The sequence below is a fragment of the Tauraco erythrolophus genome, chromosome 1, assembly GCF_009769465.1.
Source record: "Tauraco erythrolophus isolate bTauEry1 chromosome 1, bTauEry1.pri, whole genome shotgun sequence".
Classification (NCBI taxonomy): domain Eukaryota; kingdom Metazoa; phylum Chordata; class Aves; order Musophagiformes; family Musophagidae; genus Tauraco; species Tauraco erythrolophus.
In genome coordinates, this window is record NC_141465.1 from 61,907,425 (window position 1) to 61,929,232 (window position 21,808).

The following is a 21,808-nucleotide window of genomic DNA, read 5'->3' on the forward strand; positions in this document are numbered from 1 at the left end:
CCTTTGAAATTGGATGATGTCTAAGGAATCTAGTGCTCTGTAATGTTTTTTAAGTTCCATCTGCAGCAACAGTTACTGGAAAACTGCAGTTAAGTTTAAGAAAGCCAAGGAAATGCATGTGCAGCTTGCTTTTATGCTTGACATAGGATTGAAAGTTCTAAATAAATTGAAAGAAATGCCCTTCAGAAGAAAATTTGTTACTTGTCTATAGTGCTAAGGCCTAAGACTATTACCTTTGGGGAAAAATGTATCTGGGGGCTGTTGTCACATCTCAGTAGTATCTTAGATGGCAGCTCAAAAAGAGGAAGAAAATAAAGAAATTGTAATTGTAATACCTTCTGAGGTATTTAAAACACTAATTTTGAAATGGTGCTCTATATATGACTATATTTGTAACCCGTGCTTTTTATATATTTGATCACCAAAACATGAAATTGGGAACAGAGAAGGTTAGTGGACAGTCAGTGAGGCCACAATCACAACAAAGCTTTCATAAAAGATAATGACAAGAGAGTTAATAAATTTGCTAATTAGGAAGTATGTTGTTGGCAATATAGAGATCACATGCAGTCTTTCTCAGTTGCAGATCACTGCTCAAGCTTGACCTCATGTCCAGATCCGTCATGGAGTATTACTGAGAACAAGGTCTGAGAGGAGATAGGTTTACTTGGCCGGATCACTTAGTTGCAACAGAAAGGGCAAGAGAAGGCAGTAGAAGTTCACATATTCAGACACAAGTCACCTAAAATTGACTTGAGTTAGAAGAAATCTTCACTTAACGTTTGTTTTTCTCCAGCTGTTCTCACTGCTGTAAAGTAAAAATAGGGCAGATTCTTATGGTAGGTCAGTTAGAGACTTGTCACAGGATATGACTTAAAACTGTTACAAAACTATTGATGGTAATACTAAATATTTTTAACTGTAAATAGTGCATGGTTAGTTCCTTAAATACTTAAACCTTTAAAAGAATGACTGGGGAATTCCCATTTTAAGTATGGAAATCTGAAATGTGTTATATTGTGAAATTGTCAACTCTTGATGATGATTTTTATACTATGAATAACCTCTGCAATCCAGAGTCAGTGAACTTGAGGCTGCAGTCGTTATTTTGAGGAGCTATGGCATGGAACAGCATCTGTATCAGCAGTTATACTTCTTTTGGGCAAGTTTGCTTCTTAAGCATGCAATGTAGCAGATAAAATAGGAGATGTTGCACTAAGCTTGAATCCTTTCATAGTATTTCCAATGCTGTTGTTTTTTTAACAGGACAGATTTTACTTTTGAAGCTTTTTCTCTGTCTTCAGATTGGTGGGAAGTAGTGTGACATAAGCTTAATCGTTCCTGTGTTTTATGTGCTCTAAGAGTGGCTTGGCTCTCTGCACAAATCAATAGATTGTGTATCTTTGCATCATTTAGTTTGTATTTTTAATTTAATGACTCCTTGGAATGAATGTTATTGTAGGTAATGGCATTTCAAAATACTTCAACATAAAACTGTCTTTATTAAAATGATATGCTTCCTTCGTTCTGCAGAGGTAATTGTTCTAGTGTGGCTGGTGAATAGTGGTGTGTGGTTTTTAGATCTCTAGAGATGCTATTAAACAGATTCAGTTTTAGTTCTAAATTATGTCAGTTCATAAGAATCTGCTTAAACTAGAACATCTTTTCAGGGTCTGATCATGTGGTAATCCTACTCTAAATCATCAGCTGATGTGCAAGCACCTGTGGGTTCTGTTTTAGAAGTAGCATAAAAAGCTATAAATAATATTTTCTCGTTCTCTTTTCTAAAGAGAAAGGAAGATTTCAAATAAATGGACCACCAATGACTATTTTGTATCAGGAGCTTGGGAGAGAAGGGAGAATAGACAGGCATTTGGAGCCCACATGGATGATGTGTATAAACTAGCTCGTTCATCTGAATAGCATGTTGATGAGTATCCTCAGTTGTTTATCTCAGTGAGGCCTAATGTACAAAGAAATAACTCACATGCCCAACTGTGTATGTGATTTAGAAGGCAGCATAAATTTCTGAGCATGTATTATGAGGTTTTGGGATTATTTTCAGGCATCAGTTAGTACAAAAACAGTTGCAGAAAGCATTAAAAATAGAAGTAAAAGTCGTATATTCTCACTAATATAAAACAAAAGAATATTGAATCTTCAGCATCTATTTTTAAGGGAGAAAGTGTGTGTGAAGTCCATACACATGTACATATTTGATAAGAGGTTCATGCAGTTTAGTGTGTATAGTTTAATGGCTTATGCATTAACTGTACAGATTTACCAGAAGACACTATTGTCACACAGTCTTATTCATTGTCTTTTCAAGTTTAAACATCTTGCTGATTGATTTATTTGCTCTTGTTCAGATGATACAATACTGTTAACTACCAAATATAGTTAACTGGCTGCAAAACAGTTGTACCATTGAGCGTATTCTCTGATCGACATCCATGAATAAAACATTCTACAAAATCATAATGAATGAAATCGTGATTCTTCATGCTGTTAAAATTAAAAAGTATTTGTCTTGAATATTGATCGAGCACTGGCACTATTTTTTTCCAGTGTAATGATAATGTGAAACAGATTTCCTGAGTAGAGCAAATTTGAAGTATTTTATCTTTTTAATTTTATCTTAATAAAATGAATATTTTATCTTTTTATAGATGTGACTTTTCTAACAGAAGACAAGATATATGAAATTCTTGAACTATGTCGAGAGAAAGAGGATTATTCCCCTTTAATCCGGGTGATTGGGAGAGTATTTTCTAGTGCTGAAGCATTGGTACAGAGTTTCCGAAAAGCCAAGCAACACACCAAGGAGGAGCTCAAGTCTCTTCAAGGAAAGGATGAAGACAAAGATGAAGATGAAAAGGAAAAAGCTGCCTGTTCGGCTGCTGCTATGGAAGAAGATTCAGGCGCATCGTCATCTTCATCATCAAGAATAGGTGATAACACACAAGGAGATAATAACCTCCAAAAACTAGGCCCAGATGAAGTGTCTGTAGATATTGAAGCAGTCAGACGGGTCTATGATAGATTACTTTCTAATGAAAAAATAGAAACTGCCTTTTTAAATGCACTTGTGTACTTGTCACCTAATGTGGAATGTGACTTGACTTACCATAATGTGTACTCTCGGGATCCTAACTATCTGAATTTGTTTATTATCGTTATGGAGAACGGCAATCTTCATAGCCCAGAATATCTGGAAATGGCTCTACCATTGTTTTGCAAAGCAATGAGCAAACTGCCCCTTGCAGCTCAAGCAAAACTGGTTAGATTGTGGTCTAAGTACAGAGCAGACCAAATTCGGAGAATGATGGAAACATTTCAGCAGCTTATTACTTACAAAGTCATAAGCAATGAGTTCAATAGTCGTAACCTAGTGAATGATGATGATGCTGTTGTTGCTGCTTCAAAGTGCTTGAAAATGGTTTACTATGCAAATGTAGTAGGAGGGGATGTGGATACAGATCATAATGAAGAGGAAGATGAAGAACCCATCCCAGAATCAAGTGAACTAACTCTTCAAGAGCTGTTGGGTGAGGAAAGAAGAAATAAAAAAGGTCCTCGAGTGGACCCACTGGAAACTGAACTTGGTGTTAAAACTATAGATTGCAGAAAACCACTTATCCCTTTTGAAGAATTTATTAATGAACCACTGAATGATGTTTTAGAAATGGACAAAGACTACACTTTCTTCAAAGTAGAAACAGAAAATAAATTCTCTTTTATGACCTGTCCCTTCATACTGAATGCTGTTACCAAGAACCTGGGATTGTATTATGACAATAGGATCCGGATGTACAGTGAAAGACGCATAACTGTGCTCTACAGCTTAGTTCAAGGACAGCAGCTCAACCCGTATTTGCGACTTAAAGTGAGACGTGATCACATCATAGATGATGCACTCGTCCGGGTAAGTCATGCAGCAACATGGAACTTAGGTTTGTTGGTTCTGGCTGGTGCAAACTACGTAGCGTTTCACTAACTGAGAAAGACTGTGTGTGAGTGCAGTGTTTTATGTGCTAGATTTCCTCTAGAAGAAACTCACATAGCTTTACCATATTAAGTCTGAATTGTAAGCGTCCTGCTGAAGGTCTGCGTGTTCAGCAGAACAACTTCTACTCAGACTGATTTGCAGACTTAGGAGCTTTAAAGTGTCAAATAGTTCTTATACCCCTTTAACAGATTCTGCACTGTTACAGCTCTTAATGGTGAGAGTGGCCAACTTCTGTTTCAGTCCATTTCTTTGTCCTCTGGACTGTCTTGGATCATCTTCTGATAGTAGGGTTTTTCAAGAGGAAGTTGGAATTAAAGCCTTGCAGTTGTGTACTCTTCTTGTGGACTTCTGAACTTCTAGATACAAAGTGTACGGAGTGACTGCATGATAAGCAGAACTTCTTGCTTCTCTAAGCACTGTTGCAATTTGGTGCAAATACTGATATGCCTAAGGAGAAGTAAGACCTGTTAGTACCTGAGAACTGTGAGAGCAGCCTGTCTCTGAATGTATTGGCTTCTTAAAGTAGAACTTAAAGCCATCTGTTCACACATTTTTGGAAGATGGGAATTAGGATACAAACTATAAAGAATATTTCACAGTAAACTTTTGTCATAAAGATGTCCTTTAATTTTAGAACTCATCCTCCCTTTATTTTTTGCTTAAAGCTGATATTTTTCAGAAGCTTATTTTTTTGTGTTCTGTTATTGAAATGCAGCAATGTTTGCAAAATTTTAAATTTAACCATGGCTTTAAAGCTTGTTGCTGAAGAGCCAAGCACGTATTTGAAGAGACTCTGGGGAAAGTACCTCTTTTTGCCTCTCAACCCAGCTGTTACTTACAGTTAAATTTGACTTCTTCAACTGCTGCTAAAGGTCAATTGTGAGAGCCCTAAATGAGCTGCTGCCTTGAGGTTTTTTTTATTTTTATTGTGTACTTCTGAATTTCCAGATGGGTTAGCTGCTTCATGGGAATTGCTGATATTATGACTTGTCAGGGAAAACCTTTGTCTCCAGTACCAATAGGAAAAATAAAATTGCAGTCCAGAAACGGCTTCTGTCTGGAAACCCGATTATTATATTAGGCAAATGAGACATATTGTTATAGGATTAAACCCTACTGTGTACCAGTTTTCTAATTTAAGAATACTCTTTGTAATTTCACTACTTGTCAGAGTTACAGTTGCATCCAGTTATGTTTTGTTACACTAATGAGTTTATTTCCTTGACAGTTCAGCTTTGGGATACATAAGTATGGGGGGGGGGGGGGCGGGGAAGGGAGATACAGTGCTCTGTCTCTAGGAGAGGATGGGCTAAAAGAGGGTGAGAGCTGGTTTTAGGGAGATGTTCATTTTAGCATCAGTTCCAGCAGAGGGGAAGGAGACCTTCCTCTGCATGCTGATGATGGGAAGGAAAATCCATAAATACGAGAAAAGGCATTGCATTCTTGCACATATTGCTTGATGTGGAATGCAGTTGAAATCTTTGAGGATGAAAAAGTATGTTTAGTGTTGCTTAGAAAGCTCATGGGCAACATCAAGTTGGTGCAGCTGCTATATTGCTATAGAGCCACAGCAGTCACTGCTGTGCACACTCTTGGTCTGTTGATAGTTTAGATAATTTAAATCAGATTAAGCTCAAACATACTAATTTAAATTGTAATACAGTTGCAGCAGCCCTTGCACAGCCAGCAGTCTACAAGTTCATGCCTGGGCAGTTGCCATGGATCTTGTGGCCATTAATTTAAGCTGTCGGAACATGCTAAATTGTGGTGATCTGACTCTGTCAAAGCCCCAAGGAGAATTTCAAAATATTTATTCTGGCACAAAAAATAAAGGAAAAAGATAAGATTGTTCTAAATTCAAGTCATCTGAGCTGAACTTTAGTGTTAGTCAACAGGAGCAAGTGCAGCCCAGGCATTTCTCAGAAGTGGAAAACAGATTATATTCAGTAAAACGGCGATGAATGAAGACTGACCATCCTAGCTGGAGGAAGGGAGCTGTATGTGTCATTTCAAACAGATGCTACAAGGTGTAGCTGTTGTGAAATGATGTGGGCTTAGAGAAAACCGTGTTGATAAATATACGTAATAGATACAGAAGTCATGTTTTAACTATTGATGTGTTTTTAACTGATAATATGAAGTATCATGCTTAAGGAAGAGATTTTAAATATTCCTGAGGAAGTGTTAGAAGTTAAGAAAGGAATCAATGAAAACAATACAGTGTCTCTGTTTACTATGGTGTATATATGTCTGTCTTTCATTTGTTTCTTCTCATTTTAATATCAAAAGGGATGCAATAGAAATACGTTTGGAGAGTTCAGAGTCTCTTCAGAGAGATTGTAAAGTCCTCTTAACATCAAAAATGATGACAGAGAGGACATAAAAGATGATATCAAGAAGTTGAATGGGAAATACTGGTTTGCTGAAATGGTAGCACCCAGTCACATTATCAGGAAGCAGGCTTAACATAAGCAAAAGGACATATTTTTTTTTTCCACACAGTGTGCCTTAAAATTATGGTTGTCGTTGCCCAGAACTTGTAGCTCTTCAAGAAAGAAAGACCCATCAAAAGGTAATGAGCAGTACAGGCATTTTGATGTGACGCACGCACAAACCTCAGGAAGTGCTAATGCTTAAATTGACTTGCTGTGTCTCTGGTTGTAGTCTGAGTTTGAACTGCAGATCAGAGACGGGTACCGTGTTCTTCTGTAGCAGCACTGGCAGCATCAAACCTAAGTGAAAGCTGCGTTGTGTGAGTCTGCATCAGTGATGGTCACAGTTTTGGGTACAGTATTGAACTTTGGAAGGATCTCGCCTGAAAATGGTCAGAAAGATCTTGCCAAGATAATAGTTTTCAGTAGTAAAAGAATATTCTTAGATCTGTTCAGTGACAAAATATTTCCAAAAATGCTTAAATTACCACTAAGTGATTATGATTACTGATATTTTCACCCTTGCATTGCATTTTTTACTTCTGAGGTTTGAATACTTAGACTTGCTTGAATTTTAAGTAATTACATATGTGTGTCACTAGACCAGTGTCTTTACAGATCTACCACTGCAGACTTTTTTGACTATATATAACTGATAATTTCATGATAAAAGCATTTTCAGAACTACTGATTAAAATGTGGTTGAGATAGTCTTATTGGTATTCTCCTTATTGATGTTGGGTATTTTGCAAGCAAATATATCAATCAGCCTTCATAATTTCTTCTTGTAAATGGACTAAAGATGGGTCTTTCTCTTCTAATTAGTTGAGCTAATTAAGCTACCACCAAGCTGGTTTTTTATTACTGTAGAATTTTTTTCTTACCGAGAATTTGAAGCAATAACTTTTTTCAGGTTGCTCATTAAGAGAATTATAGTTCCCCCTGGAACAAATACATCTAAGCAAAAATTTTATTTACAGTCACTGTTCGATTCCTTTGCATGTATGAAACTTGCATCAAACTTACTTATCTTTTTTTATTGAAATGGACTTAATGAAACGTACTTTCTTTATATTATACTTATTTGTATGTATGTTAGTCTGAAAGGTCACCAGGGGGGTGGGATGTTGGAAATGGTGAAGTGCTCATCCTCGCTTTTACTGAGGAGCCCTTACATCTGGGAGTTGATAGCTCAGTTTGCAGTTATTGAAAGCAGTTAACATGCTTTTTTGTGTTTAACAGGTTTCTTTTAAGAGGTTAGATGTACTCCTGCTGAGTCATGTTATGTGGATATGGTAGTAATGAAAGGAAGCTTATCCTTAAATCCCCTTTTCTGCCTTTTCATCTCCCAACAGCTATTTCTTTCATCCCCTTCCTCTAGGTTTGTTCTTTTTTTTCCTTCCCTTGCCTGCCCCACCCCTGCACAGATTGTACGGGGATTTATTCTCAGGCAAGAGTAATTGAAAGGGTGTGAATTACCACATGTGAGTTTGGCAAGTGAAAATGTGGTGGACTCCTTCAGCAGAGTCTGGCTGGTACTTGCTCACGAATTAGAAACTCGCTTTGACAAATTTCACATTGAATGTAGATGGCTGGCAGGCAGCAAGCCTCTCCTGCTTGTAACTGACCCTGCTAAATATATTGATGAGCGAAAACTCTTATGTGACAGCTGAAGCCAGGAGGCAGATTCTCTTGTAGCGTGTTAGCAATAAAGTACTTCAGGAGCTTTGAGGTTCTTTTAGACTGAATCAATGCTTAAGTGTGTTGAGTGGAAAATCTCGGCACCAGTGTGCCTTGGTTGGGTGCAGAATATGTCTGACTGGTGAAGTATGAATGAACCATAAAGTACAGCTTGAGAGGATGCTACTTAGTCACTTTTAAGTATTACTTCACATGCTGTTTTGCAGAAAATTTAGTGACCAACTTATGTCATGATGTGTCACTGGTACCTTCAAACTTGAATTAGTTGTGTTTGTGTCGTTTTTGTCATGTAGCATGAAAAGTATTCCTGTCACTGCCTTTAAGAGAACTTTTATGTTCATTGGTAGAACTTGAGGGGTTTCTGATCATTTTTAACTGAACAGAGATTGGTTCAGTTACTATTAATTTTAAGAAGATAAACTCTCGTGTTACATTAGGCTTTTAAATGTAGTCATATTTCTCTTATTCGATGGAAGATTCCTTTCTTTCAAGAAAGAACAGTGTCGTTCTGCAAGCAAAGTAAATCATACAATCTCTTATGCTGTGGCACAGTATCATATTTCAGCAAATAAATTACAGATATTCTTTATAATGTCATCTAAGCTTTTAGCTTCTTAATTTACAGATGCATGATTTTTGATGCCACTGCTTCAGAGATGCTACACACGTGCTTTCTGGGAAGTCTCTGGAAAATGTAATGATGAATTCATCTGCTTGGCCAGTCAAACCACCATGACGGAGACTATATTAGCCTCTAAAACTTCAGGAAAATACACACACATAGAGTGGGTTTATCCAGCAGCATCTCTGTTGATGTGATTGAGGCAGCTTTGGTTATTTAAAAACAAACAAACAAAAAAACCACACAACTAAAAAACCACAACAACCAAGCCACAAAAACACACAAACAAAAAAACCCAAGCCACTCTAAATTGAAGTTCATACTTCCTTGCTACAGAAACGCTGCTGCAGTTCTGCTAAAATTCAGTACCTCTACTCTTGCGACTAATGCTGCGTTTTCCACTGAGTTACAGTTTTCTTGTGAAGCATCAGCATTAAAAGACAAACGTTCAAAGGAGCAGCTAAATCCGCACCCTTCAGTTGAGCAGCTTAGCAACATTGTCCTGGTTATAGAATCTACTTCAAGGAACATTAGGCTTTGGCTCAAAATATTGGCTTTTTGGTAATCCTTTATCTGACTCTGTTGCAGACATCAGCACAGTGTTCCAATCTGCTCAGCTGGCCTTGCTTAAGTGTTTCCTTCCTGTTATTTAATACCACTTTTCTTTTACATCACTCATTGCAGCGTAGTTCTCAGTCAAAAAATCATTTTGAAATAGTTTTTTTAATTGCTTTATAAGTATGAGCACTCTCCTTAGTATAAGTGTATTTCTATGACACAAGGGAGCCTTTACACTCTGACAAAGAGTTGCTGTCCCAAAAGAAATGCAGAGGCAATACTTGCTTTCTCAGAACTCATCAAAATTCATCAAACTTGCAAAATAGTAAAATCACTGATGGTAAATACTACAAAGCCAACAAAGTCATGGCTGGGGAGAAGAAAACAAGGCATTATTAATGCAAATTGTAAGTGGAAGATATTCCAATAGGAGAAATTCTGTCTGTCCAGTTTGAATATATAACCTGTACTTACGGTCTTAAAATAAATGCTACTTCTCTGTTTTTAAAAAGTCAGTTGTATTTGGAACATGGCTTAAGCTCCATTATCCTCTAATTCAGAAACAATTTTTTTACACATCTGTAAGATACATAATTTCACGATTTAAATGAAAGGCAAGATGCAAAACTGCACTTATGGGAAGCATGTATGAGAATACCATTGGGGTCTCAAATGCAACATGGTTTTTGTGGCAGAAGTATTGTTGTTAAAATACAGAATTTCAAAGAATGAATGTTGTTTGGTCTCCTTAGGGGCAAAAATAGTTCACTGCAAATGCTATGCAATTGAAAACTAAATGCTTTAGGTAGTACATAACTAAGTTTTCCAGATAATCTTGTAATTTAGTATATATCTCATTCAGCTAATCTGACTTGCTCTTGTTACTGGTATCTTCATGGTTTACCTTGTGTTTTTGTTTTTTTTTTTTTAATTGAGCTTTTTATGCTATGGAGTTACACTCTCTCTTCCTGATACTAGTTTTCAATACCAGTTAGTGCAGTTCTTTCTCCACATGCTCCTTTTGCATGAGGGGTTTCAAAGTCTTCAAACTTCTTATGCTAACCACCTTAGTTCTGTCACCTGTCTACCCCTGCCATGCTGCTTGAAGCATGGCTGGCTGACTTGGCAGTACCAGGAGAAAACGTATCTCACTGGTGGCGTCATTTTGTGAGTTGATGGTGTCATTATTGCTGCCTTTATCCTCTCTGTTCTATTTCTGTTTCCCTTTACGCTTCTGTAGTAAAATTCTGGGACATAAAGGATGCATTGGTGCGTGTGTGTGGATAAGGTAGGGTAGTGAAATAAAAAGAAATGTTTTGGTGTGTTAAGGACACCTGCTGGTAAGTACAGGTTGTGCTATCCCAGATTAGAGGCAAATCTCACCCGTAATGCAGTCTTGGTAGAGGAATGTACAAGTCCATCTGTGCCTTACTTTACTGCTGTTGAGTTTTCTTTGCCACATAGTTACGTTTAATATAATCATGCTGCACAGGTTTAACCAATATGTTTATGCTTTTAAGCTGCATATTTGTTATCAGCTGCAAAATATTCTTGCATTACTTTTGATTTATTGAAAGGATACATTTTTGTTGTAATGGCTTTTATATAGACATGACACCTTTTCTTATGAAACATCTCAACTTCTATTTGACACTAACTGAATTTTCACTTTCATGAAAGCCATGTGGTAGATCTCTTTAAAGGCACTGAAGAATTAAGAGCAAGAGATTTCTCAGACTCTTACTAGTGTCAAGAGGAAAGGGGATCGATTTGGCTGTAATGTTAGTGTCCTTTTATATGGTGGTTTGGTTTTTTGCCCAACTCTTTGTTTCTGAGATGCAACTACTAGTCAAAGGCTTATCTTCTGTCTTCCACTGTAAATTATCACATAAAGGTTCTGAAAGCATATCTATGTAATCCCTTCACAAAACCATTTGTTGTCAAACACGTAGATCAGATTGCAGTCTCTTTTCATTATTAGATGAATTTAATTATCCCAGTAATACATCTTGTTTTCATACTGTTTTCTGTGAATTTTGTGCAACACAATGCTAACTTATTTAAAGTACTTAAAAGAATATAAATGAAGAAGACTACCAGATCAGATCTGTGGTAAGTTTCTTGCTGCATTAATCCTCAAAATCTAATACGTGCTTAGAGTGATTTGGCATTGCTGTTGGTTTCTGATATTTTACTGTTGTGATTTATGCTTGCTTGCTTAGGTTTGGAGGGTAGTTTTGATTTCATTATTTGACACTCAATTGACTCCTCTAGTAAACAGATCTACTAATGAAATACTTCTATCTGTTCACTTAATAGCTAGAGATGATTGCCATGGAAAATCCTGCAGACTTGAAGAAGCAATTGTATGTTGAATTTGAAGGAGAGCAAGGGGTAGATGAAGGAGGTGTTTCCAAAGAATTTTTTCAACTGGTTGTGGAAGAAATCTTCAATCCAGATATTGGTATGTGTTGTAATAATTACTAATTTGTCAGATTTTTACCACAAAAGGTTGAACAAGATGATCTTTTGAAGTCCCTTCCAACCTGGGCTATTCTTTGTTTATGCAGTACCTTTCTACATCTGCTGCTGCTTCTGTCTGAAGCTCTCCAGGTTTCTTGGTGATCACAAGAGTACTTGACCCATTGAGGCTCACTGTGTCATCATCAGTCATCCTCCTAAAGAGGAATGATGAAAGAAATATCTGTGTATAGTTAGTGAAAGCTACCATTGCTTGTTTAGATATAAATTACTAGTATAGGGTTCCTATATTATTCTCACCTTTCTCCTCACTTTGCTTTGTGATTAGCTTCTAGAATTAGTAATCAAACCAAAGAGGAAGAGCTTCTGCAATAAAACCAGAGTAGGACTATGGTGAGTTCTTGAGTTATTTCCTCCCCTTCCTCCAGTTTAAAAAATCTGATAGTCTTAGTTCTCCGATGATTTCATCTAAAAGGGGTGCAGATCCAAAGTGTGGCACTAATGTCAAATTAGATTGTAGTTAGTTAAGAACTAGGAGCAATTTGATATATCAGAGCTAAAGTTTATATTTTATTTTAACAGTCACATTTGCATCTTACTGTTTCTTCCCTTGTTCCCTGCATCAGTCTTTATGCTTGTCTTTATACATGTAAGGACATGCTGCTTTCAATATGCAGCTTGTCTGCAACTCTGAAAAGATTAAAATGTTTTAAAATGTTACAAATACTTTGTGTTAGGAGAGAAATTAGACTTACCAGGTTCCTATACTAATTTGTAATTTAAGTGAAATATGATGTCACATTGTAGTTTCTGTAGTTCCATTAAAGAAGCTCAACAGCTTATGGCTATTAGCTAATTTGGGTTCATTGACTGTTTTAAAATAGAAAGCTGTTGTTCTTGTTTTGTAGCTTAGAAAATTGATGATGAAAACACAGAAATTTATTTTGACCATGTTAAAGAGGAAGTCCCCAGAATCAGTAACAGAATCTGAACCTTGCATTTGCCCTTCACTGTACACAAGCCAGTTGTTGTAGCAAGTGGTACAGATCCATAGACAAGTCTTACTCTGAAAACTGCTGTGAACTTGGAGAGATTTGGAATCTGAATTAGCAAGGTTACTTGGAATAAATTAGAGTATGGCAAAATAAGGAAGTCTTAGTACTTTGAGGAATTTCTGTTTTCAATGAGAAATACATTTTTGACCTGAGTTTATCTAAACAGAAGTTGTGTGGGTTGCCTATATTGAAGTACTCCTATTTAGTAATTGAAGTCTAATTCAGCGAAGATCCAGCCAGTATATGTATGCTCCCTGTATATAAAGATGGCTAATAGATTAGATGTGTATGCATGTTTTAGATTTTACTTCTGTATTCAAAATACAAAAGTATGTACAATTTTCATATTTGTATCAACTTTGAAAAAAGGACAGACACTTACTAACTTTTGGTGTAAATGTGTAAAAGCAGAAAATGTAGCTTGCTTTCACAGTCTTATTTTCTTTTGCATCTATTAATATGCGCTGCAGTATAACAGGTTACGCACCATATATACCAAGTGTTACTTTTGTTGATTTGTAAACACTTTGTTTACCTGAGAAAATGAAGGAAATCCTTTAAATGGAATTTAAAATGTCTGTCCTCTGATAGGTATGTGTGGAGTGATGCTTATTGCTGTAATAGTTTTTTGCTATTATGTTTCAAGTGTTTTCATATTAAACTACCTTAAAGTTTTACTTTATTAGATTTATGACCAACAGTCACAACGGTAAAAGGGAAGAAGGAATAATATAATATTCCTAGCAACACTATACAACTGTGTTCTTACTGCAGCCTCCTGTTTCTTCTGGTGTTTTATTATGATTCTAACGTACTATAGTCTTAATTTTGATCAGTGAGTAAAACATTGTATCTAACATTAAAGCGTTTCTAGATGTGGATCTGGGTAAACTGTTAGTCCTTCATTATTAGACATTTGCTGGAGTTGTTTGTTTTGACTGTTTAACTCTTCCATCATCCTTCCAGAAGTACAAGTCATTGCTTTATTGTGCCACTAGTCTAGAAGTTACTTCAGTCAATTAAAAAAATGGAATGCAGGCTTCTATTTAAGTTTCTCCTATATTGCTTGTGTTGCTTATCCGTTTTTGATTTCCAGTTGTCTTACCTGATGTGTTAGTCTGTTGTTTGTGTGCTCCCCAATAGCTGAGCCTGTCCTAGTACCTTACTGAGAGAAATAATCTTCAATTTTGGGCATCAGCCAGAGTCTCTGAATGAGTTTTCAGTTCATTTCCTTACACTGAATGAGAACTCAGGCTTTATCTCTTGGCTAAAGGTGACATCTTATTTTCAGTCTTAGGAGTCATTTTGTGGCTCTGTTCGTGTGGCTTTGTAATCAGTTTGTACATCTCCATAGTTTGTAAATAAGCCTATCTTTTAAGAGCTGAGAAGATAAATCCTTGTGGCAAACATAGTTCATGTTCTTGACCACATGCTTCTAACTTCTGGTATGTGGGGAGGAAGAAGCCTGGGTGCTTTTCCTTAGATTCTGTCTGGAAATCAGGACACTCAGCTGCACAAGCAGCAGGTCACTGGGAGTATATTTGTTCAGGGTGGTCTCTCTCCCTTTAAGTGGATGGGTTTTGCATTTATCTTGCTTCAGTGTCTAGTCAGGTAGCAATGGATTTTACTATGGGACTCATTTAAATAGTAGCCTGTAGACAAACTCTGGTTTCATAAACAGTGTAATCTAGTGTCTTGCTACAGCCAAGAGAGAGAGGGACTCTTTGCCCTTCTCTTGTCTCTGCAGTTCTGTCTGCTCCCTCCAGCTCCTGGCATGTGCCAGTTCAGCTGTTTGTTGAAGCCTTCTGTGAAGGCAGTCAATCAGCTGTGAACTTGGCAGGAAACTGATTAGCTGAAATAGTGAGCTGAATCAGATGAAGGGATAGAACAAAGCAAAAGCTCTCCCTTTCAGCTGTGATAAGCTGTTAAGATGCAACCTGTCCTGTGAACAAGAGTCCCATGTTATGTTTTCCCCTCAAGGTTGGGATGTGTGAGATAGCTGCAGTAACTCAATGGACCTTGTTAAGTACCTTAAATGAAAAAAAAAAAAAGTCTATCGGGCATCTAACTCTAAGTTTATATGTGATGGTTAATCCCTGCTCCATCATCATAACTTCCGATTCAGTAAATAGGGCTGCTTCTAGTCTGGTTCCTTTGCTGGACTGGCCTGGAAAAGCCTTTGAGGAAAGGCTAGATAGTAATTACTATATATCTGTATCTATTACTAATCACTTTGTAGTAATTGGATTTTCTCAGGATTTTTTTATCCAAGTGGTTTTTGATTGTATTCTCTTCTTGCACTGTTGTATTTATCAAAGTTGCAATCTATTTTGACAATGTGCTCCTTGTTCCTCAGTAATGGAAGGGGATGAAAGGTTGTGTGTGTAATGTGCAGCTTCAGTGGGCATTGCAGGATGTTGTATTGCAGGTCTCCTGCATGCTTTTAGTGGTAATGTGAGTAACAGTGTTTTGAGCAGCTCCAGTTACCCTGCCGTAAGTAGCTTGTTAAGTTACACGTTTTAGAGGCATTCTAATGCAAATGGATTTATAACGGTATGTTTTACATTCATTTTATTGAAACGTAACCGTAATCGTTCAACATCATTTTCTTACAGGGATGTTCAATACAGATTGAATCTACAAAGCTGTTTTGGTTTAATCCGTCCTCTTTTGAAACTGAGGGTCAGTTTACACTGATTGGCATAGTACTGGGTCTGGCTATTTACAATAACTGTATACTGGATGTACATTTTCCCATGGTTGTCTACAGGAAGCTAATGGGCAAAAAAGGAACTTTCCGTGATCTGGCAGACTCTCATCCGGTAAGTTCATCATGTTCTTTAAGTTTATTAATGCATTTTCATGCAATAACTTAACCTAGATTTAAATTAAACACAAGATAACTGTCAGAAGTGGAAGTGAAATAACCAGTGACTTGTATGAAGAATCTATATTTGTTAAAATAAATTCATAAGCAATGAAACCTCTTACTATATCTGATTTGGAGGAGGCAGAATTGTCAAGTCAACAAATAGGACTGGGTATCAATAAAGCTTTGTTCTGGTTTTTTGTTTTTACATACTGCCTAAATTGCTTAATATCCCTAAATATCCCTAAACACTATAAAGCATGAAACGTTATTAATAGTATCTCCCAAAGAGACTTCTAAAATTAGGCTGTTTATATCTATTTGCAGAAGTAGATTTCTACAAAAAAATATGAAAGTGACAATAGACTTGCAAAGGTGTGATGCTCATGTTGGTTTTTATCTAAAGCAGAAGTCAAATAAGACAGCCCATGAATATCCCTACAGTTTGAGCGGTGATCAATGTCCATCTTCCTCCACCTCTCCCCAGCCAGTGGCTGTACAAAACCAGTAAGCCGTTCACCTGCTTTAGTAGATAGAGCATAGAAGGATGTATGCCAGGACGTCTTGGCCCTGCTCCATCTTCAGTCAAGATCACCAGTAGCTTCCCTCATGCTAGCTAGTATGAGTTATTAGTAGGCTTCATTTCATTTCCAATGGTGGGACATTTCCCTTTTCATAAGCAGTTATGGAAAATCTTCAGCTGTTCAAAAAAGATGAGTAAAATGATACTGTTTAAAAAGAACTTGCCTTTTATTTTTGTTTAATCAGGAAATGAGGCATGTGTAATAAAAAAAACAGATTATACAGTCTGCTTTGGATGACTACATATAACAGCATGCCAACTTTGACCAGTTTCCTCTGTAAAATGATGTTGAGAAATACAGTGTGCTCCCAGTTTCCTGTTATTTTTACTATAAACTTAGAATTTTCGTGCAGGAAAAGTGGATTTATTTCTGTGGAACAAGGCAGTCAGGGCATTTCTTAAATTATTTTTTTTCCCACTACTTGTACATTTCTCCTCTGACACCTACACTCCCTTCATTTAAAATCATCCTTTTAAAACTCTTTGCATTCTAACATGACTGAAACACTGACTTCGGAGCTTCTCAAACCAAAAATGAAATTCAGAGTTGTCAAGCCATCCAGTGCTTGCTTGAATGGTATAGAGCATTCACCAGCCATCAGCACCGATGTTCCAAGTCCAGTCACTTTCAATGCAAGATATTTTTAAAGGTGCTGTGGAAGAATCAAAAGGATACAGATAGCGAGAGGATGAGGCTTACATGTAAACTTTGAATATTTAAAACATTGAGGGGAAGCTTAGTACTTCTGCCTTATTATAAAAATAAAGTTGCAGTCAGCTTTTGCTTTTATCTTCATTTTGCACTCTTGAGTTCTACACCTCTGTCTCAGCCAAAGAATCGTGCATAGCCTTTGGTTTCCAAGAGTGTCAAAGGCGTAGCAGGGAGGAAGGATGGTTGCTCCTTTGAGTAGAGCAAACTCTTAAAGGTAACTTCAGATTCCACCTGGCAAATTCTGACCTAACTTGTGATTTATTCTTTTTCGTGCATAGATGTTTTCTTACTTTAATGGTTGCCCCATCCATGTTACTTCAAGATTATTTCCTAGTTTGTTTGCATTGTAAATTAAGAGGTGGGATATAAAAGCTGCTGCCTTAACTTTATCTGATATAAAATACAGCACTTTCTTTGATTTTAACACATATATGTTCAACTTACTAGTGTAACATGTTCTGGATGCCAGAAGTAAATACAGTTTCAAAAGAGTTAAAGAAGAAAGAGCAATCAGTGGCTCTTAAGCTACAGGTCTGATCATTGCATTTAGGAAGATTCCTGGGTACTGGCAGGCTCTTCTGAGGGAGTTAGCATTTGTTGCTGTGTTTCTTTGTTGTCTTTTCTTAATATTTGCTGTTGGTTATTTTACAAACACTGAGCTTAATATACCTTTGTTTGGACTTTTATGGGAGATCTTATGTCACAGAATATAATGACCCTTTTTGAGGCAGATGATTTTGTCTTCTGGTATTACTCAGTGAAATCTGTTGAAACTTATTTATGACAGACATGTATTTCTTATTCTGTTAGGTTCTTTACCAGAGTTTGAGAGATTTACTAGAGTATGAAGGAAGTGTGGAAGATGATATGATGATAACGTTTCAAATATCTCATACGGACCTCTTTGGCAATCCAATGATGCACGATTTAAAGGAAAACGGTGATAAAATTCCTATTACGAATGAAAATAGAAAGGTACACTCAAATTATGTTTCTAACATAATCCACAATTTTTAGATACCTTATGTAGGACTCTGTAAAGGTTTGGCCTAACTTGTAAGTTTAAAAGCTTTTTAAAATTGCCATAGCACAGTGTAGTTTTAAGCAGAAAAGGGGTGTGTGGGTGTTTGGTTTTTAAAGAATGTGTCACTACATGCATATATAGCTTCTAGGTGTGGTGTTCGACCTGTCTGAGAAATATTTGAGACGTTCTCTTTACTATTACTCAGTAGAAGCTGAGCCCAGATAATCTGGGTAGAATTATAGAATTAAATGTATTTTGGGGTCTTACGTTATTGAGAGATACTTCAGGTGCACTGTATGTCAGAATACTAAGAGGTTTTTTTTGGGATTGTTTCCTTGCAGGAATTTGTCAATCTGTATGCTGACTATATACTCAATAAATCGGTAGAAAAGCAGTTCAAAGGCCTTTCGGAGAGGATTCCACATGGTGACCAATGAATCTCCTTTGAAATATTTATTTAGACCAGAGGAAATTGAATTACTTATTTGTGGAAGTAGGGTAAGAATCCTGAATGTACACCAGAAAAAGTGGAGCTTTTTTGATCCTAAGTATATAGTTAGTGGTCATTTTTAAAAATGTCATCTTCTTACAGAATTTAGATTTTCAAGCACTAGAAGAAACTACAGAATATGATGGTGGCTATACAAGAGACTCTCTTATTATTAGGTAATTTTTTCTAATTTCTGAAAGATTAAAAGCACTTTACATGCCTGTTTCCTCACAATGAATTTAATGTTGTAAGATTTAGTATTTTTGTAGTACTGGAGATGCAAGTGTCTTATGTATAACTTTACTCAAGTTAATGTCACTAGAAAAAAGCAGATATAGTACAAGCATTGTCTTTAGCTTCCAGTAGACTTTGGTAAAGCTTAAAAGGGATTTTCCCTGAGTTTTTTGTCTTATACTGTATAGTTAAATAATTTCCCTTATAAACAGGGCTGTTTCCAATAAATTACCACTGCTCTGCTGTTTAAAAAACAAACAAAACAAACAAACAAAAAAAAACCCCAAACATCAACAACAAAAAAACAAACCAAGCACTGCATTGTTTGAATAGCTCATGTGTATAGAACTTTCTTCTCTAGTTAGAAATCAAGTAAAGTCAATGTTTCTTAGGAGGGAAAATGTTTTTAATGTCTCTACCTTCTTGTCCCCTTTGACTAGAGAAGACTAGAAATTCTGAAGACAAGGGCCAGAGAAGTGTGCATCTTCAGTCCTCTAGACTTTGCCAACTAGTTAACTAGTTCTGGCTAGGGTAGAAAACCTTTGACAGCAAGGCTGCATTTGTTTACTGTGGGTGTTGAAAAAAGGTGGTAGAAATGCACAGTGTAGTGGAACCAGTATAATTCCTTTAGGAAACAAGAATTACAAAATGAAGGAGGAATGTTTGCAGATTACTTATCAGGCAAATTAACATTTAAAAACATTTAAATGGTAATAGTTCTGATTTCTGCTTCTGAATCTCATTAGTGGCTAAATGCATCAGTGCTAGTTTTGGTTTATGAATGCAACTTCTTAACTGATGTTAAGGTTGATTAGAATTACTAAACCTTCAAAGTTCTATTACTTTTGAAAGTCTCATTTATACCAAATAAAGTTTTTAGTTTACTTACTTTTTGATTTCTTCCTTGATAGGGAATTCTGGGAAATAGTCCATTCATTTACAGATGAACAGAAAGACTATTCTTACAGTTTACAAGCAGGCACAGACAGAGCCCCTGTGGGAGGACTTGGAAAGTTAAAGATGATCATAGCCAAAAACGGCCCAGATACAGAGAGGTAAAAAAACAAACCTCCACGATTTGCTTGCTCGTTTATAAATGGAACCTTTATAAACGAAATGAAATGGCTTTTAATTTAGTAACTTAGTTAAATCTGAAAGTGGAATCTTTCAGCAAAGTGGATTCTCTTAAATTCATTATTTTGGATTTGTGAAATAGCAACGTACTGCGTGTTCTCAGATCTGATCCAGCTTTTTTTTTTGTTTTCCCTACAGGTTACCTACATCTCACACATGCTTTAATGTACTTTGCTTCCGGAGTACTCAAGCAAAGAAAAGCTTAAAGAAAGATTATTGAGAGCCATCACATATGCCAAAGGATTTGGCATGCTGTAATAAATTTAACAAAAGGGATTAAAAAAATGATGGTGATGATGTCCCTGTCCAAAAAGGCCATAAGATAGTGAGCTACAGTAGTCACCTGTGTTTGTGCCTCCCTTCTTTACTGGGGACATTGGGCTGGAACAGCAGATTTCAGCTGCTTATATGAACAAAATCTTTATTTTTTCTTTTAGCGTGAAAGTGTTACATATTCTTTCACTTGTATGTACAGAGAGGTTTTCCTGAATATTTATTTTAAGGGTTAAATCACTTTTGCTTGTGTTTATTACTGCTTGAAGTTGAGCCTTTTTGAGTATTTACAAGAAAACAAACTGTACTCTCCCAAGGAAAATATTGCCATCATTTGTAGACCATGTAACCTTCAAGTATGTGCTATATTTTTGTCCCTGTATCTAATCAAATCAAGAACTGTACTTTTTGAAAGTTTGCTTTGAAACTTGAAGTCTTGGAAAACAGTGTGATGCAATTACTGCTGTTCTAGCCCCCAAAGAGTTTCTGTGCAAAATCTTAAGAATCAATAAAGATGGAAGGGAGAACTTGGAATGTTAAATTGCAGCCTTGAGAACTTTACTTTAGTCACAGCACAACAATTAAAATTCGTTTCACTATATGTTGTCTTCACATGTCTTGTAATAATTGTGTTTTTTAATTAGGAAACAGTTCTTAGCATATAAAAGGGTAGAAATTTTAGTTACTTTTTTTAAAAAAGAAGTTTACTGGGGAAAGTGCATTTCAACTGAACAGCTTTAGAGTAGGGAGTGAGCGTTTGGAAAAAAGATAGGAAGTTTTGCTATATTATAAACAAAGCATGTGGAAGTGCACTTAAATGAAGTTTTATTCTTAATTGCCTATTATGTTGACATTTTAAATAGACAATCCAAAGTCTTCCCTACGGTTATGTCATCACCATTTATTTAATGAATTGTTGTTCCTGCTTATCAAGGCACATGATCAGTGTTGCAACATATCGAAAGGGATGGCTGATGTATTTTAATCTCATCTAACAGTAAGCAAAATTGAACAATATTAACATAAGGCCTACTTCATGTTGTACACTTCCAACCATTAAATAAACTGTTAGAAAGTAAGTACTAAGGTTATGTTCATCTACTACATAAAGTATTCGGTAGGTTTTTAATTAACTCTACAAATCATATCAGAAATAAATCCTTTACCTTTCGTAGTCGTGTTTAATCTTAATTTCCCCGTGCAATATGTGATGAAGGGATTATGCGTTTTAAGTGCAGACGTAACCGGCATATCTCTTTTCCAAGACAAGCTGCAGCGGATGTGCAGAGGCTGAGGCTTGTGCCTTGACAATTGCTATAACTGGCTGCTACGATCAAACCCGTGGCTGTGTGAATTGGCATTAAAAGGGTGTAGTTTTGAAATCATTGGAGAAAGAAAAAGATGTCTTTCAGGACTATTTTAATAAATTCTTTCTAGTAATAGGAGCAGACAACTGTTATGTAACTATGATGCTGAATAAAACAGTGACCTTTTTCACCATGGTTCAGTGAAAAAGAAAACAAGTGACTTCCTTGCTTTGATAGATTGGATATTGAATTATTTGATTAGAAAACATTGTAGTACAGCATAATTTGAGGTTTACAGGTACGTAAAACTCTCCAGAAGTGAAC

The 21,808-nt window shown here is 36.3% G+C and overlaps 1 protein-coding gene across 1 annotated transcript in view; it reads left to right on the top strand.

Annotated features, from left to right (window-relative positions):
• Nucleotides 1–21,357, top strand: part of UBE3A (ubiquitin protein ligase E3A) — a 55,845-nt gene extending 34,488 nt beyond the window's left edge. The window contains 11 exon segments of the mRNA XM_086619265.1: nucleotides 2,670–3,925; nucleotides 11,642–11,792; nucleotides 13,560–13,567; nucleotides 15,489–15,680; nucleotides 17,833–17,997; nucleotides 18,388–18,444; nucleotides 18,446–18,544; nucleotides 18,639–18,712; nucleotides 19,682–19,825; nucleotides 20,043–20,071; nucleotides 20,074–21,357. Coding sequence (XP_086475391.1) covers nucleotides 2,670–3,925; nucleotides 11,642–11,792; nucleotides 13,560–13,567; nucleotides 15,489–15,680; nucleotides 17,833–17,997; nucleotides 18,388–18,444; nucleotides 18,446–18,544; nucleotides 18,639–18,712; nucleotides 19,682–19,825; nucleotides 20,043–20,071; nucleotides 20,074–20,162 — 2,264 coding nt within the window. The 3' untranslated portion in view covers nucleotides 20,163–21,357.
• Nucleotides 21,358–21,808: the final 451 nt, after the last annotated feature.